The sequence below is a fragment of the Miniopterus schreibersii genome (genome assembly GCF_964146895.1).
Source record: "Miniopterus schreibersii genome assembly, chromosome: 3".
Taxonomy (NCBI): Eukaryota; Metazoa; Chordata; class Mammalia; order Chiroptera; family Miniopteridae; genus Miniopterus; species Miniopterus schreibersii.
Genome location: NC_138103.1, coordinates 17,147,558 through 17,174,361, shown reverse-complemented (window position 1 = coordinate 17,174,361; position 26,804 = coordinate 17,147,558). Strand labels below are relative to the sequence as shown.

At 46.3% G+C, this 26,804-nt stretch overlaps 1 protein-coding gene across 1 annotated transcript in view; it reads left to right on the top strand.

Moving 5' to 3' along the window:
- Nucleotides 1-2,134: 2,134 nt before the first annotated feature.
- GRIN2A (glutamate ionotropic receptor NMDA type subunit 2A) overlaps nt 2,135-26,804 on the top strand; it is a gene marked incomplete at its 5' end in the record, with an annotated part of 356,407 nt that continues 331,737 nt past the window's right edge. Inside the window, one exon of the mRNA XM_081131656.1 lies at nt 2,135-2,548. Coding sequence (XP_080987782.1) covers nt 2,135-2,548 — 414 coding nt within the window. The remainder of the gene's footprint in view (nt 2,549-26,804) is intronic.

The window sequence follows — 26,804 nt, the reverse complement described above, 5'->3', positions numbered from 1 at the left end:
GATAGGAGGGGGCGGCGGGACCGCGAGAGAGTCGCTGTATGGGAATGATCGCGCCTCCCTCGGGGATCCGGGACCGCTGGAGCCCCAGTCCCTTTCCCTCCCCCTCTCCTCCTGCCAGCTTGTCGCAAACTCAGCCATCCCCCACCCCTCACCCCCCATTCCTTTTTCTTTCTCTCCCTACCCCCCTCGTTCAGCAGCTCCTGGCCGCACAACTCCCAGCAGCCGGCGCTGGGGAGGTGGGAGAGGGTGAGGGTGGAGGTGCCCAGTTAGCTTCTCGTGGGTGGACAAACTGGGGCTCTGGTTCTCCTGTGCGCTCTGGAGCGGAGCTCTCCATACTCGGCCACAGGGTCTGAGGATCCGGCCTGGGGGCGTCTCGATCACGGAGCTTCAGCTCCCTCTCTCCGGTGAAGCCCCCTGTGTGCACAGAGGGGTTGTGGGCATTGCAGGCTGTAGCCCAGTCCCGCTTCCCCAGTCCCGCTCCCGCGACCCGTGGGCTGACCCTGCCTCTCCGAATCCTCTCTGCCCCCACAGAGCCCTGCTGCAGAGCCTCCGGCTGGGATAGCCGCCCCCCGCGGGGGCGATGCGGACAGCGCGGGACAGCCAGGGGAGCGCGCGGGGGCCGCAGCATGCGGGAACCCGCTAAACCCGGTGGCTGCTGAGGCGGCCGAGATGCTCGTGCGCGCAGCGCGCCCCACTGCATCCTCGACCTTCTCGGGCTACAGGTACGTCCCAGCGGGAGCCCTGGGCTTGATGGGATGGGTAGGAGGAAGACTCGTCCGGAGCTAGAGCGGGAGAAGAATCTGGGGAGAGAGGGAGAGAGAAAGCGGGAGAGGGAGCACCGATAGCTAGGCGAGGGAGGAGCACCAGGGGGCGCTGCGGCACCGCAGTGCTCGTAGTAGAGCGCTGAGGTTGGCGCGAGTTCGCCCCAACTTCCCCCGGCTCTGGCAGTGCCCGGCCCGAGGGGAGCGCGCCTGTGCACGCGTGCACGACTGTGCTGGTATTTACAGGCACGCGCGGCTGTGCACCTGGCGCGGTGCATATGTGTGCACTGCCTGAGCCCATGTGCAGACTCCGCATGGCCGTTGGCACCATTACGGCGGCCTGCGGCTGTGCGCAAAAATGCCCGAGTGCCAGTGAGCGTGGAGCCCCATTGCCCACGTGCACCTAAGACTTGATAACAGGTCCTGAAGTGGAAAGCCTGGCAAGGGGTTTTTACAGTTATTGTCGGTCGGAGAGCGTCTTGGGAGCCTACCTTTAGCCCCACGCATGTATTTTGCCAGCTCCCATGCGAAGGCCCGCGGGAGGATGCACCTCCTTTCCGGAATTCTGCATTGCACACGATGCGCGAGAAGGAGAATGTGTGTGTGTGCGCGCGCGTGTGCGAACACGCGCGTGTAGGGGGTGGGTCCTGGGGCCACTTTCTTCCGGACTCCTTGGTGGGAGGAAGTGGGGGGCCCTAAGTTCCCCTAGGCACCCCGAAGCCTGGGGCGCACAAGCAAGCATCTTCACTCCCATGCGCTTGGGGTGTACCCTGCAGGAGAGGCGCGGGGTCTGCAGCGGGTGCCGCTGGGAGCCAGGCCTGTGCTGCATCCAGCGCGTCCTCAGGGGGCGGGGTCAGTCAACTAGCCGGGGCGCTGGAGCGCGGTTGACTGGTCGTGGTGCCTGTTCCGCCTCCCCACGCCTGGCTGATCCGTAGTTCGCTCCCTGAGAGCAGGGGGCGGGGTCGGTAACTTGGTCGGCTCTAGCTGGCGGGGAGAGGAGTGGGCGGAAGGTTTGCTCCGTGCGCCTACGCTCAGGGGCGGGGGCCCCCCAGCTAACTTGGGATGCGGTGGGAGATGTGGGCAGAGTCGGGCATGGAGAAGAGGCTGGAGACATGGAATGAGAAGGAGGGCGGGTGAGAAGATGGATTTACCGCCAGGGATGGAGAATTAGCTCGGAGTGGAGTTGGGTACAGCTGGAGATGGGTCTAGTGACATGGATGGCGTCGGGGACTCTGGCAGCTTGCGCTGCCGGTGGGCTCACTACCCGGCTGGAAGAGCAAGGGGGCAGGGCAGCAATACCTTTCGTCCGGAACCGTCGCTCACCTGGGCCCTGACTGTCCCTCTCCGCCTTGCAGGGACCATAAGTGGCGACTATGGGGAGACTGGGCTATTGGACCCTGCTGGTGCTGCCGGCACTTCTGGTCTGGCGCGGTCCGGCGCAGGGTGCGGCGGCGGAGAAGGGCACCCCGGCGCTGAACATCGCGGTGCTGCTGGGTCACAGCCACGACGTGACGGAGCGTGAGCTGCGAAACCTGTGGGGCCCGGAGCAGGCGACCGGGCTGCCCCTGGACGTGAACGTGGTAGCGCTGCTGATGAACCGCACCGACCCCAAGAGCCTCATCACACATGTGTGCGACCTCATGTCCGGGGCGCGCATCCACGGCCTCGTGTTTGGGGACGACACCGACCAGGAGGCCGTGGCCCAGATGCTGGATTTTATCTCCTCACAGACCTTCGTCCCGATCCTGGGCATCCACGGGGGCGCATCCATGATCATGGCCGACAAGGTAAGGCCGGGAGGTGACGGGCTGCCAAGACTGCGGAGTGTGCCCGTCATAGGACAGCCGCCTGAGGTCTTCTGGAGCCCCTGGTATCTATCTTGCTGTAAAACGGGGTCGTGGCCGCTGACCCTGGTGAGAACCAGGACCTGCCTCTCCAACTCAGAACTGTCAATAGAGATGTTTTTTTGTCTTGGGTCTGAAAGTGGGGTACTCAGAGGCCCCTCGGCTGTGCCAGGAAGAACTTGGAAAACGCACAAGTGTGGTAGGGTGGTGGGAAGATTGGCGATTTCTAAGCAGTGCACAGATGCAAGCTTGGGGGCCACTTGAAACACCATGGCTTACATTCCTACAATATCAATTTTACCAGGTTGTTTTGTGGAAAACGTCCATTTTCCCCTCTTGTGGTGACTGAAACTATTTCAAAAAAGATTAAATGTGGGTATGCTGTGGAACAAAATGCAAAGTTTTTAGGTAAAGCACAAAAGAACAGAGAAACATCATGCTTCGGCAGCCCAAGAGGGGTGGAAAGTTTGAGGAGCCCTGGGCTAAGGGCCAGGAGAGAGTGCTCCTCTGGGGAGTGGGGGTGGGTGGAGAGGAGAGCTGACTGCAGACCCAGAGCATGGGGGGCTTGATGCCTTCCTGCATGTTCCCGGGGTGGAGCTGGCAGGGTTTCCAAGGCCCTCAGATGGACGGGTTGGCAGCCAAGGGTGGGTTTTGGTACTGAAGTTTGAGAGTGTCAGAATGAAGGAAGGTGTGTCCAAATTTCTTGGCTTATACTGAGGGGTGGGAGGGTGGGTTGGGAGAAGAGGGGAGAGAGACTTGGAGATTTGAGGGAGATGTTATGAGGGCCCGGTTTGGGAAATGTGCGGGAGTGGAAGGACAGAAGACAGCCAGAAGGACAGAAGGGAGAAGCAAAGGGAGGAGTGAGATAAAAGGAAGGATTAGAGCTGTGGGCGTACTGTACCTCTAAGCCCCAGCAAGGGACTGGGGGTCGGCAAAGGGAGGAAAAGGTGAGTACTTGTGTGCCATGGTCTCCAGCTCTGAGACGTTCAGGGAGCCTGTTCATTAGGTGGCTGAAGACATCCTAATGGAGCGAGCAGGGATTTGTCATAGCGCTTTCCTTCTGATGCTCTCAAAGCACTTTTATGTTCATCAAGTCAGATTCTGCCTCTACCTCAGCAATTCCCACCAGCTCCTCTGGGAACTGTATTAATTCCTTCAGGTCTCCTGGGCTGCAGTACATTCAGCCCAAGTACATAACTGATTCGGTATCTTATTAAACATTCATTTTAAATGGTTTGCAGCCTAGCAAAATTCCTGTGTGTGGTTGAGCATTTTCCCAGCCATCTCTCAGCTTTGGGGTTCCTTTGTGGGATGAAAAACATAGGGAACAGCTGTGTCCTGCCACGGGTGTTATGGGCCATTTCAGAATGAGTCTACAAGAGCATCCTGTAACTTTCAGATGAAGTGACCGAGGCACAGGGCAGTTAAAAACTTGGCCAAGGCCACACAGTGGGTGATGGAACTAGATCTCTGGTTTTTTAATCCCAAGCTGTGTTTTCACATTCCACCAAAGTCAAGCCTATCGTTTAACTTTGTCATCCCATCTTCAGGAGGGTCAAGGAATTTTATTTTAGGGGAGGGACTGAGCCATGGAAATGTGCAACAAATCAGAGCCTACAGAGCTTGTGCATCAGGTGACCAGCTGGAGTGACCAGCCTTCAGATGACGATGTTAAGAAGGACAACAGCAGTTTCCAACAGGGATTTGGAGGGCGATTTTGGGATTTAAATAGTACCGCCAGTCCCTCCTCCCTTCTGAAGTTTTGACTGAAGGAGTAATACACAGAAAACGGTAGCTATGTTGAAAGTGAAATTCCTGGTTGACTAGGGCCCAACAAAATCAGTGGAGAAATCTGGTAGAAGCTGAACTGGAGAAGGTGGCCTGAGGCTCAGGCTGGGATGTCTGAGCTGGCATGTGTGTGGCTCAGGCTCCCCTGACTCATACATCTGAGTGTAGGCAAAGCAGCAGGAACAGAGAATGGGCTCATAGCTGAGCACCCCCTTGATAGGCAGTGACCCTCCCCACTGTGGATGTCAGGCTCTGACTTACTACACCAGCAGCTGCTCCTCTGTTGAACAGGGTGTAAGAAAGGGAGCCTTGAGGAGCCCAAGAGCTATGGGTGGAAGCATCTTCCTCTCCTATGGAATGAAACTGCCTTCTGGGGATTGGACAAGAGTGTGACCCTACTTAAGAATAAAGAAGAAAAGGGATGCCCGGGCTGGGTGGCTCAGTTAGTTGGGGTGTTGTCCCACACACCAAAAGGTTGCAGGTTCGATTCCCGGTCAGGATATATACCTACGTTTTGGGTTTGATCCCGGTTGGGGGAGGAACCGGGGACAAACAGTCAAGGTTTCTCTCTCACATTGATGTTTCTCTCTCTCCCTCTTTGTTCCCCTTCTTCTCTCTAAAAATCAATGAAAAATCATCCTCAAGTGAGGATTAAAATAAAAAGAGTTAAAAAGAAGAGGGAATCAGGAAATGGCAAGAGGGAGATGAAAAAGAATATTTTCAGAGAAGTCAAAATTAGAGAGAGATTGAAGAGGGGATGGAGAGGAGAAGAATGAAAGGCCCATTGGCTCCCAAATGGTGAAGGAAATCGGACAGTCCTCATTGCTGAGGCCTTCGGGTTGGTCTTGATGGCGGGGAATCAAATATGTCAGTGGAGGTAACGTTGGGGTATATGTTGGGCCCCATGTGTGGGACGTGCAGGTGATGTTGAGAACAGTTGGGTTAAAGAGTGGTATTTTGGAAAACCTTGCTGTGCTAAAAAAGGAGCTTGTCTGAAATGTGAACAGCCCTTCCCTCCATCGGTAACACATCACGTTGGCTAGTGCCTTTGCCACCTGTTTCTTTTGAGCTGAGTGCTGAATGCAGTTTGTTTGGCTCTGAAGAAACTGTCGGGGGGACGTTGCCTCAAGCTCCACCTTGCTTGGTTGGTGCTCCAGTGGTGTCATGGCCACAAAGTCTGAATCTCCCCAAACTGACAAGGCCTCTCTGTTTCCCCGACCATGATGTTCACTTGGTAAAGCCCAGAACAGAACTGCTTTCCCTTCTAAACTGGGAACATGATAGTGCCCCTGTGGGTAATAATGGGACTTAATTTGATTATCAGTTAAATTGAATACCCTCCCTACTACTTTTACCTTTCCCTCAGTCTACTTGGCCCTTGAAAAAAAGAACAAAGTTTTGCAATAATTGAAATGTGTCAAGTGACAGATTTTTGTGGTGTTAATTGAATTTACAGTGAAGATGTTAATTTTTGCTTCAATCAGTGGGTGGTCTTGAGATATAATTAAGTTAGAGGTGAGAATAATGCTCGATGTACATAAGTTCTAACCACATCTTGGTTTGGCCATTCTGATCCCATCTTTTTCTGATTGCTCTAGCATCCGAATGGAATACATGCTGGTTGCAGGAACAGCCCCTAGTAAATCAGACATACACCCCAGACCTTTACAGTTCTGCCCAGTGTCCCCAGCTCCTCTTTCCCAGTTCCCTTATTTCTAACTGCTCAGAAGGGGAAAAGGCAAGCCTTAGATTTTCACTACATCTACCCCTCTGGGTGAATGCATGGGTTTTGCTTCATATATTTTTTCTATACATACCTCATCTCCTCTACTACAGTGTAAGTTCCCCTAGAACAGATTTTTTTTTTTTTAAAGTGTGTTTGTGTGTATTTGAAATAACAAATACTCCTTCTCCACAGATAGTTTATAAAACAACGTCTTTCCATGGTAGAGCACTTAGAAAGCACATTAAAGTTTAAAGAAGAAAATAAAAATCTCCCTCTAAATCCTACCATCAGGAGTAACTGCTGTTGACACTTGGGTCTATTTTCTTTCAAGCTTTATTTATTTAGTTATAAGTTCAGGATTATACTGTCTATATGATTACCTTTATTGTACTTTGCACCCTGTGGGCTTTCTTGGTCAGAAGGTCCAGTTTTTTCTTTAATTCTGGAAAAAATCTCAGTCATTATGTGTCGGATGTTTCCTCTCCAACATTATCTCTATTCTCTTCATATGTAGTTCCTCCATCAGTCCTCCATGTATCTTAACTTAAACACGTTTTCCCCTAGTTCTTTGTTTCTGTGTGCTATGTTTGGGAAGGTTTCCTCAATTCTTCACCAAAAAGTTAACCAGCTCTTTTTATTGTGCCTGATTTATTGTTTTGCCTATCTGTTAAGTTTTTAATTTCAACATGGTTTATTTTATTTCCAAGATAAATAACTAATCCCTTTTTATGCCTTCCTGCTTGTCTTGAGTTATAAAAAACTCTTCTTACCTTGTGGATGTAAATCCCTCCTCTGTCCCCTCTGAGGATTTAAAAAATACTTATCATAAAGTCTTTTTCTGATTGCTCTAGCATCTTTGTTTTTTCAGGTATGAATTCTTCTGTTTTGGGAGTTTGAGCATTGGATGTCCTCATATATTCTCTAATTTTTGTTTCTAGCATATTTTCAAGGCAGTCTCCTGCCCTATATCTGTAAGGATGTGTGCTTTTAAACCACAGCCCATATCAACAGCTCAGATAAAAGCTCTCTTCCTGCTCTACATACCCTATGGTGCAGGTTTGGGTCCCAGTCTCTTGTGGATAGCTTCATTTTGGCTCCTTGACACAGACTGGGGCATCCTTTTTGGCTGTGACTCATGGCGGATGGCACAGATGCTTCAACCCCATTCACATCTAGGGGTATGGTTCTGGGTCCAGTTCCACCCCTTATCTCCTGATGGATGTTGGGACTTCTGTTCCCACAGCTCATATGGGACCCATCCCCCCATGGACCATGTGGCTTTGATTTCTACTTGAAATTTTAGAGTCCCATCTTTTCATTCATTTATTTTTAGGGGGTCTCCTCTGGTTTTTATTCCATTTTTTAGGGAATTTATTTTTAGGGAGTCCCCTCTATAAAAATATCTATAAATTTTACGTTTTATGATCAGAAGAGGGAGGTTACTGAATGTGTTCGCTTCGATTTCGACTCAGTTATATTTCACAAACTGCTTTTATTTTTTTCCAACTTGATTATGTATTCTTGGAATTTTCCCTTATCACTAAATAGACTTCTCAAACATGATTTTAAGTGGCTTCAGAGTATTCTGTTTGTACCACAATTATCTTAACTATTCTTTTTTCTACCTTTAGTAAGGTCAACTTCTAGTCCACATGTGTGTTCTTTCTGACACCTTGTGCTGACCTTGCTCTTTGCATTTGTTACTTGGTATATGTTTGTTTATTGAATGAATGAAGTCATTGGTTCTGTTGCCAGCTTGCTGCGGTTTCTGGGCGAACTTACCACACTGTGGTTCAGGGCTTGCCATGCAGTGTTTGTTCCCTAAATGCTGACTAATTTCATAGGTGTGTGCCAAGTCTCCTCTTCTCTCTAGTGGGAAGATAATTACTAACCGTCTTGGGGATTAACAGAAATTGAGGGGTTCTATACAAAAGGCCATGTAGCGCTGCTGAGTAACAGCTCATCAGCAGGAGGTAAGTTGGTGCCCTTGTAACCTGGCAGCTCTGGAGTTTGGATGTGAGTGACGGGCCATTCCATTAAACACTGAAAGCTCATGGAAAGGGCAGACATGCACATCAGAATGTTGGTGGAGCCCACTTAGCTCCTACTCTAAAGGCATCAGGCAGTTCCTGCAAGTGGGGAGGCCTATATTTAGCCTACTGATGAGGCATGTCAGATGCAATCATCCACTCCTCCTCACATAAGTCATCAGAGAGCAACAGGCATCACCCAAGAGGCATGACTAACTTTCCAGATGGCCCCGGGGGTCATTGGTAATCACATGGACCCCTGATAACTGTGGTCTGGTGGATTTCCAAGGGGGAGTACTCATCTTCTCCTTGGTAGCCTGAGGTGGAAAATGTTTCTCTAAGTAGAGTTGTGTGTAAAGGGTTGTAGGGGGGAAGAATGGGAAGGGGGGAGAAGGGAGGGGAGAGAGACAAATAGAATCTTGGGTTTTTAATATGAGTTGGTAGCTTCAGATAGGGCCATCATGTCAATGAGGGGTTATGTTATTAACTGGCGTGTTTTGTTTGTCCTGTGCCCCTCTTTATTATTCAAATTTGAATGGCTTGCCAACATTTTAAAGTTAGTTGCCAACATTTAAAGACATGACATTAAAAAAAAAATCCAAATGTCACTCTTCTTTGAAAAAATCAGAAGACCTGGTCACACTGGGCCCATTTTCCCTGTGGCAACAGTTGGCTGGAGATAAACAGCACCCCTCCCCGTCAGACAGGGCAGGTGCCCTTTCCCTTCTTTCTTCAGTCCTCAACTGGCCCACTCCATTAATTTGTGTTATGAACTTGGTCCCGAAGGCACTGGGTTTGAGAGCCTTGATAGAGGTGAAGAGAACAGCTGTTCTTTGTTAGAAGGCCTGGCCTGAGTATTCTCCTTCCCTCCCAGAGGCTGCTCCTCAGTAGGTGGCAAATTCATGGTGTGCAGAGGACCACAATGCTGTACTCACTGCTGCCACCATTAATTTACTGCAGCATTTTGTCCTTTGAGTCCACAGGCCTTCAATTCGTCTCAACACTGGACCCCAGGAAGCCACTACCAACCAACTCGAGTAAGAAGATCTCAGAAAACCTTAGACAAAGAGTCTGAGGATCTAAATTCTGTTTCCAGATGGCAGTGTGACCTTGAGAAAGGCTTCACCTTTCTGAACCTTAGGCTCTCCTGTGAAATGAGAGTTTGGGACTTTATCTAAGTCCCCTTTTGACTCTGAAAAACTTATGGCCTTCAAGAAAAGGCTGGTGAGAAACATACCTAACTGTGAGCAGTGGTTGTCTTTAGGTGGTGAACTCATAGCTGTCTTATTTTTTTTTTTTCATGTCATTATAGCATGGTTAATAAGTTGAATCTCAAGTTAGAGTGTCTGGGTTTAAATTCAGACCCCATCGCTTACCAGTTGGGTGATGACCATGGGGATTTATCTTCCTGGTCCTGAACCTTAGTGTCTTCATTTTTATTTATTTTATTATTATTATTATTATTTTTAAAATTTATCTTTATTGTTGAAAGTATCCCAATTTTCCCCCCATTGACCCCCTCCACTTCGCTCCCACCCCCTCCCCAGGCCTTCACCCCATTATTGACTGTGTCCATGGGTTATGCATATAACTTCTTTGATTAATCAATTCCCACCCTCCACCCTCCTTCCCTCTTTCCTCTGAAATATGACCATCTGTTGCATGCTTCAATGTCTCTGGATCTATTTAGTTTGTCAGATTCTTTTGTTCATCAGGTTCTCCTTAAAGAAGACCCTTCAACATTTCCTGTAGTGCTGGTCTGGCGGTGATGAACTCCTTTAGCTTTTCTTTGTCTGAGAAGCTCTTATCTGTCCTTCAATTCTAAATGATAGCTTTGCTTGGCAGAGTAATCTTGGTTGTAGGTTCTTGCTTTTCATCACTTTGAATATTTCTTGCCCATCACTTCTGGCCTGCAAGGTTTCTGTTGAGAAATCAGCTGACAGTTGTATGGGTGCTCCCTTGTAGGTAACTAACTGCTTTTCTCTTGCTGCTTTTAAGATTCTCTCTTTGTCTTTATCCTGTGGCATTTTAATTATGATGTGTCTTGCTGTGGGCCTCTTTGGGCTCCTCTTGTTTGGGACCCTCTGTGCTTCCTGGACTTGTAAGTCCATTTCTTTCCCTAGGTAGGGGAAGTTTTCTGTTATTATTTTTTTCAAATAGGTTTTCAATTTCTTGCTCTCTTTCTTCTCCTTCTGGCACCTCAATAAAACAAAGATTGGACTGCTTGAAGTTCTCCCAGAGGCTTCTTACACTATTTTAATATTTCTGGATTCTTTTTTCTTTTTGCTTTTCTGGTTGGGTGTTTTTTGTTTCCTCATGTTCCAAAGTGCTGATTTGATTCTCAGCGTCCTCTACTCTACTGTTGATTCCATATAAATTATTCTTCATTTCAGTTAGTGTAGCCTTCATTTCTGATTGGTTCTTTATTATGTCATTGATGATCTCACTAGTTTCCTTAATAGTCTTACTGAGATCCTTGAGCATCCTTATAACCATAATTCTGAACTCTGTATCTGTTAGCTTGCTTGGATCTATTTCATTTAGTTCCTCTTCTAGAGATTTCTTCTGTTCTTTCCTTTGTGACATGTTTCTTTGCCTCCGCAATTTGGCTGCTTCCTGGTGTTTGTTTGTATGTATTAGGTAGAGCTGCTATGTCTCCTGGAATTGGTAGAGTGGCTTTGTGTAGTAGGTGTCCTGTAGGGTCCAGTGGCTCAGCCCCCCCAGTCACCTGAGCTGGGCCTTCTAGGTGCTCCCCTGTGTGGGCTGTGTGCACTGTCCTGTTGTAGTTGAGCCTTGGTTGCTGTTGGCGTCACTGGGAGGAACTGACCCCCAGGCCAATCAGCTGTGAGGACCAGCTGCAACGACAGCCAAAGAGCTGCTGTACTGGAGACACCCCTATGGAGCAGGATTTACTTCAGTGGAGATTTGTTGTTCACTGGGTGCGCCCCTTGAGTGTGTCACTCCTGGATGTGGTAGGGTTGTAATCCATCGTGGTTGAGTCTGACCACCAGGTGCACTGTCTCTGGGGCCTCCCTGGAGGAGCAAAGTCAGCCTGTGCCAGTGTCTTGCCCAGGGCCACCCAGCATGAGCTACACAGCAAACCATAGTTGGCTGCTACTTGTGCTGGGCTTGGCAGTGTCCAGGAGAGGCCAAGCTATGAGCCAATGCAGGCTGCCGCTAGTGCCAGGCCTGGGGCCACTTATCAAGCTGTAGGGGGCCCGCTGCTGCTTGTTTGAGAGATTTTAGGAAAGCCTTAAGCATGAGGCTCGAGAGGCCACTTGCACAGAAAAGCCCCTGGAAATGGCCTGGATGAGCCGCAGGTGGGGAGGGCGGGGCCTCCGGGAGTCACGGGGCGGGGCCAAAGGTGTGGGTCAGGCGCTGGTGATTCAAACATGGCGCCTGCCTGCCGCTGTGTGCGGGGAGGACTCGCCACAGGAGCCATGGCCTCCGCCAGCCCTTCTGCCTGGGAGGAAGCCGCCCCTCCACCTCTCGCCCGGATCTCAGGCAGGTTAGTTCCTCCCCGAGTGTCCCAGGTCCTTTCCGGCTGCTCCCGGCGCTGGGCTCAGAGGGAGCGTCCAAGTGAGTCCGTGCCGGGCCCTTTAGAGGAGCTGCCGGGGCTCCCGCAGCCTCCGCAACCCTCAGGGACAGTCCCCGCTGGTTTCACAGCCCGAAGGTGTGGGGACGTCTCTTCCTGGCCCTGGAGCCCTGGGCTGGGGGCCTGCTGTGGGGCTGGGACCCCTCCCTCCTCCAGGAAACCTCCGCCCTAAGATGTCCCTCCCGGGTTTCAACCGTGGCACCGGGTGTGGGTCCGTGGCCGCGTCTTCACGATTCCGCCCCGATCCGCCCGCGTCTCCGCCCCTCCTCCCGGTTTCGATGCTCCTTTAGCTCCCTGGTTGTGGGGCTTCTCTTCAGCTGGATCTCAGGAGGCTCTGAGTGATGGTGGTTCTGTATTTTAGTTGTGATTTTGATGTGGTTGCGAGAGGCGTTGGGGAGCGTGGTTTCCTGCGCCGCCTGCGCCGCCATCTTGTTGTCGCTTCTCGGTGTCTTCATTTTAAAAATGGGAACGATAACAGTACCTGCTTCATAGCGTTGTGAGATTTAAACGAGATAATGGATATAGCTTAGTGCTTGACTTATAATAATAAACACTTAGACCAGGAATGCTATGTATTGTGTTTATATTTTGTAGTTTCTATTTTTCTCCAACGTACATGCTCTTTTTAATAACCAGAAAAAAATGATGAAGGGTGAAGAGGGAATCCCTTGCTAGAAACTGGAAATGAATTCCGCAGAACCCGTAGGAGTGGAGAGTCCAACATAATATGACTCAGATTTTCTTAACTGGGACAACCAGAGGCTTCCTTTGAGTTGTTTGGACTTGCCATGAGCTTTATCCTGGCAAACTGATGATTAATCATGGCCAATGCCAAAGTGTCGGTAAGAGGAGACTATCTCAGTGACCTTTACAGTAAATAACTCCACCAATTGGATCATATGTTTGCCCTGGGCTTAGGCCTTTAGGGTGTGGACATATATAGTTTTTCATTTTATCTCTGCCAAGGATTAACTAACTCAGTGATGGCCTGGGAACCCAGGCATCCCCAGGGATGTTTGATTAAAGAATCCCTTTGTGCAGACGAGAAAATAAAGGTCCTGATCTTTGCAGTGATTTGTGTAGTCACACAACCAGAACCCAGGGCTTTAGGGGATTATTCTTCTGCTCTTATTTTATTGCCCTTTCAAGTTAATCATTCTGAATGCAGTTGGTTTAGGGTAGGGGCTTAGATTCAAGAGAGACAACAGATTTTGATGTTAAAATATTTTGGTCCTTGTAACTAAAATGATTAAGCTGTTGGATGATGGAATTACAATTCAAAACTGCCTTTCCAGATTGAAATGATGAGCCCATACTACAGACTCCACTGGAGAGTTAAAGAAGAATTTGTATGCTTGCAGGAAGGGGGGGTTGTGGCTTTCCAACTCACTTGAGAATGATTTTTGCAATTGTCATGAACTGGTGTACTGCCTGCTGAATCCGGCTCATAGATGCATTAGTATTTTATTTACCACCTTAGTATTTAAAATGCTTGGAATTTAGTGTCTTTAGGTGAGGCATGCATTGCCAAGTCACTAGAACCCTCTTCCCTCACTGTTATTTCACATCTAGCCAGATTCACACATTTATGTTAACTGCACGGTCTCTGCAGGCATTTGAGAATGTGATCCCTGAGTCACAATCGCAAATGCCTGCAGAGATTTTATTTGTTAGGGGTTTTATTTGTTATTGCTTATTGTTTGCATTGAGCAGATGCTCCTTGGGTTCTAAGTAGTGACAGGGCTCTTAAAAAAGTGAAGGTCCCATTTCTAGAAAGATAATCCCCAAATCAAGAGTGGTGAGAGCTCCATTATACCTTTTCTATTGATAGGAGTGCCTTCAGCTGCAAGTAACAGAATATTTGACCAACAGTGACTTAAACCATTAAGCTATTGAGTTTTTTTCTTTAACAAGGAGTTGCAGGTCTGGTTTCGTGACTCAGTAATCCATCAAGGACTCAGGTCCTTTTCATTCTTCTATTTTGCTTTCCTCAGCTGCTGGTTCATCTTGGTCACAAAAGGGTTACTTCTTTCTGGTCATCACATCTTCACATGCCAGCATTCAAAACAGGAAGAAAAAGGAATAGAAAAGAGGCTTCCTTCTCGGCCCTCCACCCCTTCATTAGAATAGACTGCCCTTATATTTCATTGCCCAGAACTGGGTCACATGCCACCCCTTGAACATCACTGGTCGAGAATAACAGGATTTTTCACTGAGAATGGGTAATTGCCACTGAAGCAAAACTTTCTTCTGTTAGCAGGGGTGTCAGAGCAATGGCCAAGTGGCACAATGGAAGATGTCTTCAGCAACACTAACACTATTACCTGTAGGCTGGACTTAGTGGTGGGCGTGTATGTGTAATATGTAAAGATGGATATTGAAAAACTACAGTGTGTCCAGAGGAAGGGCCTCTAGGATTGTGTGGGATCTAAATGACATACGATAAGAGTCTCTGAAGAAATATTTAGGGACGTTTAGCCCAGAGGAGAGAAAGCTCAGAGATAATCTGAGAGATAGGTTCCAACTACTCTGCAGGCTGTTGGGGGGTTAGAAGGTTTAGTCTTAATATTTTTTTGTTCTGGGGACAGAACTGAGGCCAGAGGATGAAATTATAAGGAGTCAAGTTTCAGCTTGATGTGGGAAATAAGCTTTGGCAATTCGGTCTCTAATAGAAAACTGTGATGTTTCATAGAATAATAAATGTCTGTCAGATATGACTGAGCTGAGAGTGACTGCCCGTCTGTCAGGAACGGGCTGGAGAGTTGGAATCACACTGGCAAGATGGGATTGGACCACCCCTGAGGTCCTTTTTAACTCAGACTCTGCACCTCTCAAATCCTTGAAAAAAAATTTTTTAAGTCTCCAAGTCCTGGTTGGATCTGGCTGAAAACCAACATCCTCACTTTCTGCAAGTGTATGAGTAATTCAGTTTAAATTTGCCTGGCATGGGGGAGGAATTTATGAGCCCTGCATCATCGCCTCAAATCCCCAAAGGACTTTACATCATCCTGAAGGATAGACGCTATTTGAAAAGCAGAAAACCTATGTATATATCAACTCTAACACACATATATAAATATAAACATAAGTAGGTCAGCCGGCATCATGTTTACTAGTGGAAGTGTTTTTGGCTAAGAAGCACATCTACAGAAGACGATGTTTAGAATAATTGCCAACAATCTCCGAATGGGAGGCATTTGCAGTTGCATATGCAGTTCATCACGATTACTTATTAAAGTGTATTCACATTTTCCCACATCTTACTGTAGGAATACTTTTTTATATTCTAAAGAGATAGCCTGAACCCTTTCTGATTTTTCAGTTGTCAATTTATTCTTTTTTTTGTCTGTTGTTTCCCCTGTGTTTTGAACATTTGCTTATGGCAGAGACTGCTCTGGGGACTATCCTGCTGTTTATCTGCTTCCCCTAATTTTCCACTCATGTCTTCCAGGGAAAAACAAAACCTGAAATTGCTTTCCAAATGCTTTGTCTTTCTATTCAAATTTTACTATGTGCTGTATGATGGAAATGGATATGTTCTTTGTAAGTATTTACTTATTAGAAAGAGGTAATCATGTGCAGAGTAAAAAACCCCCCAAATATACAATACAGCATTCAGAGAAAAAATATTTGCTCAATTAATACCCAGCAGCTTCTCAGACACAGGTTCTTCTCCACCGAGGTGACCATGTTACTCATTCAAAGGAAAAAAATTAAATTGGAATGATGGTTTGTTTCCATTTGTAATGTATGTTGAAGTTGGTATGTTATGAGGGCTTTTTCCTCTTTTAAATATCACTGACCTGAAAGAGGTGGATTATTTTCTGTTGCTCCCCAACTGTGCCTATTTTCCCAAAACAAAATACTCATTCCAGAAGATCACTTCTGAAAATCACTGGCACCTCAAAGCTAGACCCACAGGCTCACCCAAGGAATTTAAGATAATTTGGGGTGATCTGGGGGATGGTCATGATTACTTTATACACTAATCAAAGCAGTGGGCCCACCCGAGGAAAGCACCTTCAGAAGTTTGCACTCAATATTACGTGCAGATTTAGGGGCTCACAGACCCTGTGAAACCCATACACAGACCTGCTTAGAATTCATCAATTTATTGGTTTATTAATATGTTCATTCTTCAAACATTTATTGAGCCCTGGGCCAGAATGTTCTGTAGGTATATCTGTGATCCAATTATTTGACTTGATGTAACTCAGAATCTAGTCGGAGACTGGCCCAGAGTGATGCATCTATGACCAGGGTAGTTTGGAGGGCTGTGGGAATATAGGGGAGGGGCACCTCATTCAGAGGTGTGGGGAGGGGGTGTCAGAGAAGATGCCCTTTAGGGCTGTGCTCTAGAGTCGAATCCGAGAACTCCGGATCCAGAAGAGGCTGGCCTTCCCTGGGCCTGCCCCGCAGCTCGCGTCCCGCACGGTGAAGGATGAGCTGCAGGGTGGAGGAGGCTGGCTCACGGAGAAGCAGACGCCGGTTTACACCCTGGGCCTTTCCTTCCTCTGAACAGGCTCCTCAAGGCTGCCAGGCTTGAGTGTTGTTTGGATAGCTTCTGAATTTTCCTCTGGACGGCCGGTCTCACAATCAAAACACTGAGCTTTTTGCCAATTTCTGTTTTGTTGTCGCAAACGGCAGAATGTCTCCTTTTCTCTCTCTCGTCTCTTCCAAATTAGAAAACTCTAGCCAGAAAGACTGAGTGGCATTTGAAATCCATATTATCTTGCTTGTCTGCAGTCCTAGGGCTGAGAAAGACCCTACATTTTGCCAGGTGAATTGTTTTTGAGCTAAGATGTTTGCAGGGCTGAGGAAATATAGTATTGTTTGACTTTGCCAAATAGAAACAAAATCGCAGAAGGAGGGTGTTGGGCCGTACAAAATGACAGGCTTGTTGCCCTGCTGGTGGGGCTCAGTCGGCTGAGAGTCGTCCCGTGCACCCAAAGGCTGTCGGTTTGATTCTGGTCAGGGCACATGCCCAGGTTGTGTGTTCCATCCCCAGTCCGAGTGTGTATGGGAGGCAACCGATTGACGTCTCTCTCTCTCTCTCTCCCTCTTTCTCTCTCTCTCTCTCTCCCCCTCTCTCTCTCCATCCCTCTTCTTTCCCTCTCCCTTCCTCTCTCTCTCAAATCAATTAAAAAAATATCAAAATAACAGGCTTGCTGAGGCTCTGGTGCTAGGTGACAGGCATGGTTTTTACCAATGGGATCTGGGAAATGGGGAGCTTTGGGTGGACTGAGCTTCAAATTATGGTCAAATTATACTTTAGTTGATTGCTATTGGTTTTGTCTTGGTTAATTGGTACTCACCCCACCCCCCTTATTTTTTCTTTTTTTAAGCTACTTGGCAGCAAATAATTACTTTTATCATGGAAGATTTCAAGCACATAAAAAAATAGAATAGTGTGATGAGCCCTCGTGTACCTATCACCCAGCTTCAACAATTATTAACATAGGACCATTCTTGTTTTATCTTAACTTCACCACTCTCCTTACCCCCCACCACGGGGGGTGCGTGCGTGTGTCATTTTATAGCAAGTCCAGGACATCATTATACTTTATCTATTAATGTGTCAGTATAAATATTTATAGTATAAATATGTCAGAATAAATATATCAGCATATATCTCAAAAAGATAAGGATTTTAGGGACTGTTAAAAAATAACTTCAGCCAATATAAAAGTAATCTCATGCATGTGCATTAGAGGGTTAGTGACATTCAGAGAAGTATAAAGAAAATAAAAATCACCTTTGATCCACAGACAACTGCTAGTGACATTTTGGTATATTTTCCTTCTAGTCTTTTCTATATGTTATATATAAACACACATATACTATTGATTATATAATTACATGTATAGCTTTTAATTTACTTAACATTTTATCAGAAGCATTATAAATTATTTGTAAGCATTTCTTATCTGTTGCAGTTTTGATGCTATAGACACATCATTATTTACTTGATAATTTAGATTGCTTCACACTTGTTGCTATGAAAAACAGCACCTCAGTGAACACCTTCATAGTGAAATATCTGAATTGCAAATTATTGGTTTTTAAAAAAAATATGTTTTTATTGATTTCAGAGAGAGGAACGGAGAGAGAGAGAGAGATAGAAACATCGATGATGAGAGAGTCATTGGTCCGCTGCCTCCTGCATGCCCCCTGCTGGGGATCGAGCCCACAACCCGGGCCTGTGCCCTGACCGAGAATCGAACCTCGATCTTCTGAATCCTAGGTTGATGCTGAACCACAGAGCCATGCTGGCTGGGCCAGATTATTGGTTTTGACTTGAACCCTATGGCTGAAATTACTGGGCCACTGTACATAAAGATTTTCAAGGTCCTTGATACATACTTCTAATTGGTTTCCAGAAAGATTGGACTGCTGGACACTTCCAAGAGCCATATTAAAGTCCCTTTGTCACCTAACTCCAGCCAGCACTTGAAGCAAAAACTTTTCTACTGTTATCTCACTGTTCTAATTTGCATGTATTTTGTGGCACCTGCTGCGGAATATATTTTAATTGAGTCATACTTCTTTGTTCTCTAGGTGTTGCACATCTTAACCTCTTTGAGATTTCTCATTGTGTAAATGGAAAACCTCAAAAAATGATGGATTCCAATATAAAGTACAGTGAAATAATTTGAATTTCTAAAAAATAATAAATATTGTGAAGCCTGGTAGGGAGTTCCATGATTATTCATTCTTAGTCACCAGGCAGTGCTCAACCGTTGTGTCTGTATCAATGTTATTTCAAGAATTGCTTTAAAATGTAAAATTTCCCAGCAGAAAAAGCATTTTTGTGGGACTTGACTATTATGATTTGCCAGGAGGCGGTAGCGAACCATGCCTTAGTGGGCCTGAGGTGTACTCATGTTGCAGGCTTTGTGGTGAACAGTAGGGATGTGAAACCATGGTCTGTTCCTTTCTCTAGAAAATCGAAGGCGAGATGAGCATGTCGCAGTGACTGCCCTGAGACCTGAAAGGGCTCCTGCATGGGTGGCAAGGACTGACTGTTTTCCTTTTCCATGGTGGGGTGGGGCCAGAGAAATGAATTGCAAAGTAGGAGGAACTTAAGGTTGATATGAACAGATGGGGTGGGGCGATCTTCGGAATATTTAACTTCTTTTATAGCCTGCCCACTGTTATGGGCTGAATGTCTGTGTCTCCCACCAAAGTCATATGTTGAGTTTGTAACCTCCAATGTGATGGTGTTAGGAGGTAGAACCTTTGGGTGGTGATTAGGTCATGAGGGTGGAGCCCTCATGAATGGGATTAGTGCCCTCATAAAAGAGACCCCACAGAGCTCTGTCACCCCTTCTACCAATGAGGACACAGAGAGAAGACGGTCATCTATGAACCAGGAAGTGTGTCTTCACCAGACACCGAATCTGCCGGTGCCTTATTCTTGCATTTCCAGCCTCCAGAACTATGAGAAACAAATTTCTGTTGTTTATAAGGTACCCAGTCTATGGTGTTCTGTTATAGCAGCCTGAACTAAGATATTACTGACCAATCAGAGCAGACACCCCCTTCATAAGATCCCAGAACCCCTCTTGTGTCAGGCATTAGTTGTCTAGTGGCTACTTATGGGAAGGTGGGGTTGTTCCTGAGGGAGGGGCTGAGTGGCAGAGGTTCCTGGAGTCTGATCACTGTGTGGTACTGGCTACACGGTAGGTGCTTAATAAGTGAAGCCTTCCTTACACGGGCCCCACGTTTCACAAAACCTTCGAAGTTGTAAGTAGACAAGTGTCTGTTCATGTTCCTGTGTCTTTATCTAGGCAGCACCCAGTGGAATCTGTTCCCATGTCGGGGGCTGGTGTCAGGACCAAGTGGGACTTGGTGTGAGAGGATGTTAACATCCCCCGTTGGCTGCTCTGGCAGGGGAGGCGCGCTGCGGCAGATTGAGGGCACCGAGCAGATTGCAGCAGGCACAGACGCTTGTGCACATAGGCGCTTAATATTCTCTTCAGAAGGATGATTCATGGAGCTCACACATGGCCTTACGGGGAGTTGTCTGAACAATTAACGTGCCTCCACCAAATTCTTCGCGAACAATTTCCCCATCACTCTTGGACCTGGATGGGAAAGGGTCAAGAGATTCAGGATACCCGAGAAAGAGAAAAGAAGAACTGATCAATACTGAGCTTTCTGTTAATTGGGGAATTTCTCTAAAATACATTGAGCTCAAGTTTTATTTCTCAGATGAATCTGTTAACATTTAGAATTGATTTGGGTGAGTGCAAAAAGTTGGAAGAATTCATCAAAGTGGCCAAATCTGGTTCAGCTGCACCAGGAGAGGCTCTGCTCCTGACTCTACCTCTGCCTCTAAGCAGCTGCAGCAAAAATGTGAACCGTCAGCTACACAGTGACCACAGGAGAGATTTAGATGGACCTCTGATCCTCCCCGTTACCAGGAACCCTGTCTGGAATGCGCACTTTAATGAGGTCGCCTGCATGCTGCTTCTCTTTTGTTCCCAAAGCCATGTCTGGTGTCCTGGCTGGGGCAGAATTGGGAAGCCAGATGGAGGCTCGGCCAAGTCCATGTCCCATTCCCAGTTCACCTGCCCTTGGTCCACTCCCCTGTGTGCTGTGTGTTCCTAGTCACTTAGTTTGTGGAGACTGTATCCCACTTACATTTATGATTTCATCTTTCCAACTCTTTATAGCACCCAGTTTTGGAGCAGGGTAGGTGCTCAGTAGATGTTTAAGTAAGATAGTGGATCAGCAGAAAGGGCTATGTCCCACAGCTGCTGTAACAAATTGCCACAAACTTGGTGTCTGAAAATAGCACATTTCACTGTCTTACAGCTCTGGAGGGCAGAAATCTGAATTGAGGTTCTCTGTGCCAAAATCAAGGTGTGGGCAAGGCCATGCTCCGTCTGGAGGCTCCGGGAGAGAATCTGTTTCCTTGTCTTTAGCAGCTTCCCGAGTGCATTCCTTGGCTTATGATCCTTTCCTCCAACTTCAGTGCCAGCCATGTAGCATCTGCCTTCAGTTGTCACACATCCTCTAAGGACTCTAGTGATTGCATTTAGGGTCTACCCAGACAGCCAAGATAATCTCCCGGTCTCAAGGTCCTAAACTTAATCACATCTGCAAAATCCCAGTGGCCATTTAAAGTAGCATTTACAAATTCTGGGGATTAGGATGTAGTTATCTTGTGGGATGTGGTTTAGCCAACCACAGGGGCCATTATAACCATCTCACCGTAGGGACATGGCAGGACTGTGCTAACGAGTTTAATTGCTTCACCATGTTACTAGGATGAGCATGGTGGGCAGGCCGGGTGAACTCTGGACCTCAGTTTTCTTATTTGCATGTGAGAAGGTTGGGCAACTGCTTTTCCAGCTTTAGCATCTTTCCTTCTTTTGGTGAGTTCTATGCAATGATAAGAGCAGGTTGTGTTGGAAAAATTTGGAGCTTTGAATTAGGCAGACCTGGGATTTAATCTGAGTTTCAATACTCTTCCTTGTCAACAGGAATTTTATACACACACACACACACACACATTATGTATATATACACACACACACACACACACACATTTTTAGGGAATATATATATATTCCCTAAATGTATACACACACTTTGCATAATTATAAAAGTAGTGTTTATTAAAATTCATTTTCTTTTCAAAATTGAGCTGTCAGCTGTTAAAGTGTGTATACATTTTGGGTGGACACCATAACATTAAGCAGTCATCCCCGATTCCCTCCTTCCTCTAGTCCTGGCAACCATTAATCTTTCTGTTTCTATGAATTTAACTATTCCAGGTGGAATGGTATCATGTAGATTGTGGCCTTTTGTGTCTGGCATCTTTCATGCAGCATGATGTTTTCAAGGTTCATCCATCTCGTAGCGTGTATTAGTACTTCTCTCCCTTTTATGGCTGAATAATATTCCTTTGTGGGGATGGATCACGTTCAGTTTATCCACTCATCCACTGACGGACATTTGGGTTGCTTCCACCTTTTGGCTGTTGTGAATAGTGCTGCTACACACATTTATTACAGCATTTTTGCTTGAACACTTGCTCTCATTTCTTTAGGGATGTACCCAGGAGTGGAATTGCTCACATGGTGACACTATGTTTAACTTGTTGAGGATCGACCTTTCTTTTTTCTTTTTTTTCTCAGTGCTTTTGTTTTTACCTTAAAATAAAATAAATATATTTTAAAAGGAAATGCTATATCACTACCACAATAGAATTTCCATTTTTCTTGCCATAAGTGCGTGGCAATAGTAAACAAACAAACAATCACACAGATTTACAAAGGAAAACCTCGAAAGAAAAACAAAAAAGAGGAAACACGACAGGGAGATTAAAATGCAACCAGCTGCTATTTTCTACTAAGGCTTAGTACATTACACTCTCCTTAAAAAGTAGATTAACAAGTGCTACAAAGGTGCTGAAGATCTATTAGCACCAAAACGAGACTTTCTCATTAATTAATCAGAAGGGTTAAAAGAGAATCAGGGAGTCTGCCCGTGTGCTTTACTGTTAGTTAGTGCCTGGCCTAAGTAAGACAAAGCCATCTCTGGTACCACATCTGGCACTCAGGTGTGTCCCTTCTTCCACTACCCAACTCATGGTGACCTCCGTCCTCTTAGGTCACCCAGTCCTGTCCCCTTCCACTTGCACTCTGACTCCAGTCTTCTAACTTCCCTGCCAGCATGCTCACCACCAACCACAGCTCCCGCCACCAAAGGGCAGCTTTGAGTATATCCCGCTCTTAAAGCTTTGGTGGTAGCTCCATTATTTCCAGGGTAAAGTCTAAACCCGTAGCCAGGTACCCAGGAGTCCACACAGTCTGCTCCCTATCGCCGTCCAGCTCTTTCTGTCTCCTCCATGGACCCGTCAGGCGAACCAGGGAACTTGCTGTTTCTTTCACGTGCCCCGCGGCTCTGACCCTGCCTTTGAGTTCTCCTCGGTCCTCACCTGTGCTGATCCTCTGGGTTGATCTAACGCTCGGGGTTCTTATGAAGGTCAAATAAGATCAAATACAAAACCCCTGAAAACCTTAAAAAGAAATACAAGTGCAAAACATGTCATTGCTAGTCCCGCTTTGTCTTACATTCTTAACTTTTGAATGTCAAGGGCTCCGAGGCGTTTTTTTCCATTTCTTAGATCTGAAGCAATTGCCTTCTGTTTCCTATGCTCTCAGTATCTTTTGTGCCACCTGACAGATAGAATGGTCTCCCACATGACAGGACGTATTCCTGTTCTTTATCTTTGCTGTAGCCGTGCCATCTCACCCCTCAGTGCCTAGTGGATGTGCTTTGAAAGAGCAGATCTGTGCCTGCCTGTGGGAGAGGCTATCTTGTCGGCGTAGACTGGCCCTGGAGAAAGCCCTGGCTTCACTGGCTCTGTCAAACATATTTTCTTTCCTTATTTTTCTTCTCCTATTAGCTTCCCCTTTGAATATGCTTCCTCTAATACGAAGTGACAGTTTAATTATTTAGGTGTTTTAAATTTATATTCTGCCACACAGCTGACCACATGTGATGAGCAGGCAGTCCAGTCTTGTGACATGAGTCCTTCCCTCTTGCTCTTTGCATCAAAAGATTTGGGAGGAGCCAGGAGATGGCCGATCCCATGAGTAGCAAGAGTGCTGAAAATCTCCATAGGGGACAGAAGCCTCCCTGGGGAAAAAGGAGACAGGTGTGTGCACAGTGTGGAGGTAGAGCAGGAAAGCTGACAGTTCTGCCCTCAAGGCGAGGCCATCCTTTTTATTGTCTTTCTTCCACTTAAAATGGATTTTCTGCACGATTATTTACTCTCTTCTTTCCAAGTAGTTTTGAGCCTTTGAACCCTTTCAGTGGGAAAGATGCTACCTTAGCCCTTTCTATCCAACAACATAATCATTGGTATTATCAAAGTCACATTATTGGACATAAAAATTGGCAGAGACCATAGAAAGGATGTATTTAATGTGGGCCATCAAGCAGATGTGGAAGGTGAGGCTCAGAGAGGTTCAGGGACTCGCCAAACCTCAGGGACACTCCTTCCTGAGTCCAAGTGCATGGGTCTCCTTGCCCATCAGAGGTTGATTACTGGTGCTGTTGGAAGGACCAGCAAGGACATCCTTCTTCTGTGATGGGAATGGTGATAAAACCCTTTCTCACTGCAGACTCATTGCTTACATCACATTGCCTTCAGATAAAATATAAGTACTGGCCACACAGAGTCTCTTATCATGATTTCCAACCCCTGCCCATCTCTCCAGTCTCTACTTAATTCTCTCCCCTTTTTGCAATTTGCTCTAGTCCTGCATTTCCCTAAGAAAGTTCTGAGGAATACTAGCCCTGGGAGGTGTTCCCACCAGAGAAGAGTTTAAGCTGAAATAAGTTAGGAAGATGCTGAACATCAAGACACCCTTGGATATTTATAGTACATATTAGCCCATTCAAGGCTCTGAGAAGTCCTGCACTACAGACATCTTTTAAACTGTGTTTAAATTATTTCCTAAGTCAATTCAATCCCCAAACTCCCCTTTTGTGTTCTTTATACAAGTCTTGTTCTTGGCTTGATAAAATATAACACAAAACATTGCTCTGGGTGTTTCAATACAGTACCTGGCTTCTTCTACATTTTCTAGTCCTTACGTGCGCTGCTGCTCTTGCCTCTCTTGCATCCTTCAAAACTCATCTCAGAAGTCATGCCCTATGAGAAAACTTGCACCATTGCCCCCCTCCCTTTCAGATTAGGTGCCTTTCCTGTGCTTTTGTAGCTTCTGCTGAGGATATTCTTGTTGAGGCTGGGAACCATATTTTATCTATTTCTCTTCATTCCTTCATTGGATCGTTCCATAAATAGGGATTGTGCCTTCTGTGTTTAAGCATACTGTTGAAGGCACTGGGAATCCTGGGGGACCAGACAAAGTCCCTTCCCTCATGGAGCTTACTTTCAATGGGATGGAGACAAAATATGAACTTATGACAAATTCATACTGTTAGATTGTGTTAAGCGCTAAGATAAATGCTGAGTAGAGACTGAGAGTGGCAGGTGATGCCCTTTGGCATAGGGCTTTCAATAAAACTACAAGAATGGGTTAGGTTATGCTACAGAAACAAGAGTCCCTATATCTTAATGATTTATAGGAATAAAGGCATATTTCTCATTAATGCGACATAGCCAGGGTCATCTGGGAGCTCTGCTTTACCTCCCTGTACTTGAGGACCCAGGCGGACAGGGCCTGTGTCACATGGAGCATGCCTGGTTGTCATGGAAGTGCAGGGAAAGGGGTGTGATGAGCCATGTACTGGCTTGAAGGCTTCAGCTCACATTTGATTGGCCACAACTAACTCCAGAAGAGAGGAAAGTGCCCTCTTGCCTTGTGCCTAGAAAGAGAGGGAACTGGAGTGGTTGATGGACATCATGTATCTTCTCTCATATCAGAGAGGACAAGTGAGCAGACACCGTACTGAGAGAGGAAAGGAGCCATGTGGAACGGGGGAGGGGCATTCTGGGTGGAGGAAACAGCATATGCAGACATCCTGATCTGCCAGTGTGCAAAGACCCTGCCTGATTCCCTGTACAAAGACCCTGACCCTTCAGCACTCAGCACAGGGTTTGGTCGGCAACCCAGCATTGTTTGTTGAATGAATATCTTGAATTCCAGGACTTTCTGCATTTGTGATTATCTTTCTATTCCAGTGTCCAAGTCACAGATATAATTGAATGTACATTTGTAGGACTAGAACATATCTAACCGGCCCAAACAATGGTTGTTGGATATTGGCATCCCTCAATTAAAGGACTTAGAATCAGTTTACTGAACTTTTCTCTGGATACCTGATTTATTTTGTCTTGTCCTTCGACTGAAGGCTTTTACCTCAAAGATTATATGTTCTAGCCAAGAAACAAGACAGAAACATATAAAGTCACTCTAATCATATAATGTTTACAAAATGCATATAAAAAGGAAAGTGTTTACCCATGTGTTTACCTGATGGCTTTAGCATACTTGGAATGACTTTATCACTGTCAGATTCCTTGGTACACTCAAAGAGGGCAGAGGCATGTCTGTTGCCATCACTAAGTATCCCAGTCCCTTGAATAGTCCCTGAAAAGTGATGAACGACCAATACATCCAATAGTTGTAGACTGGTTGGCTGAGGGAAGGGAAGGCTGTGCATCTTTTAAGGTGTGGTTTGGGGGAGAGCTCTGACTTCATCACCATTGAGTGTCAAGAAGGTGAAATGAATTTGACTAGAGAAAGAGTGAATTTATCTGGTAAAGGCAGTGGTGGACTGAACACTAAGCTAAGAAAGGTGATAAAACTAGAAATTAGCTGAGGCCACAATGAAATGAACTAGGTCAGAGTGAGTACTTGTGGGAAGAAAGGACAGGCATGATGGATGAATAGGACTTCATTAGTGGAGCTGGAAGAAAGATTGCCACATGTGATCCATGGCTTTTAACCATAATTATGTCCATATTAAATGCTAACTTTGGTGAAAATAAGCAATTTCCCTTGGCCTATTTAGCCAAAGAGAATAGTATGAATAGAGACATAGGGAGCCAAGTACATGGTATGTATGGGGAGCCATATGTCGCTGGTTGTGGTTGGAGCTTGGAGTGTTTGCATTTTAACTCTAAGTCCTCTTGACTTTGATGCTAATTTGGAGCAAATGGAAATGGCACCAGTCATGTTCTTGGATCTGCCAGGTGTCTTGATTTTCTGGTAACAGTGTGCTCAGTCCTGTGGTCCTCTCTTGTTCAGACCACCCGTTGTACTGCTTCCCTGGTGGCCACTGCAGTGGAGAGGGTGTCTGAGACAGGCTTGCTCAGGCACACTGATTCCTCAGAATGAGTGACAAGTTCAGCATCCTTGTTGGCATGATGCTAAGTCAGCAGAAGGTCCTGAGTGTGCAGGCTCAGCATTTATCTTGCTGCTTGTTTGAATGAATGTGTCACCTGCAGCTGCCTTGAGAAAAGCTGAAGTGTCTGATGAGAAGGGTCGAGGGTCAGACAGAGGCTGGACAGTCTTGGTGACTTTGAGGGGTTTTTCTTGTTTTTAACAGGTTGGTATTTCCCCCTGAAAA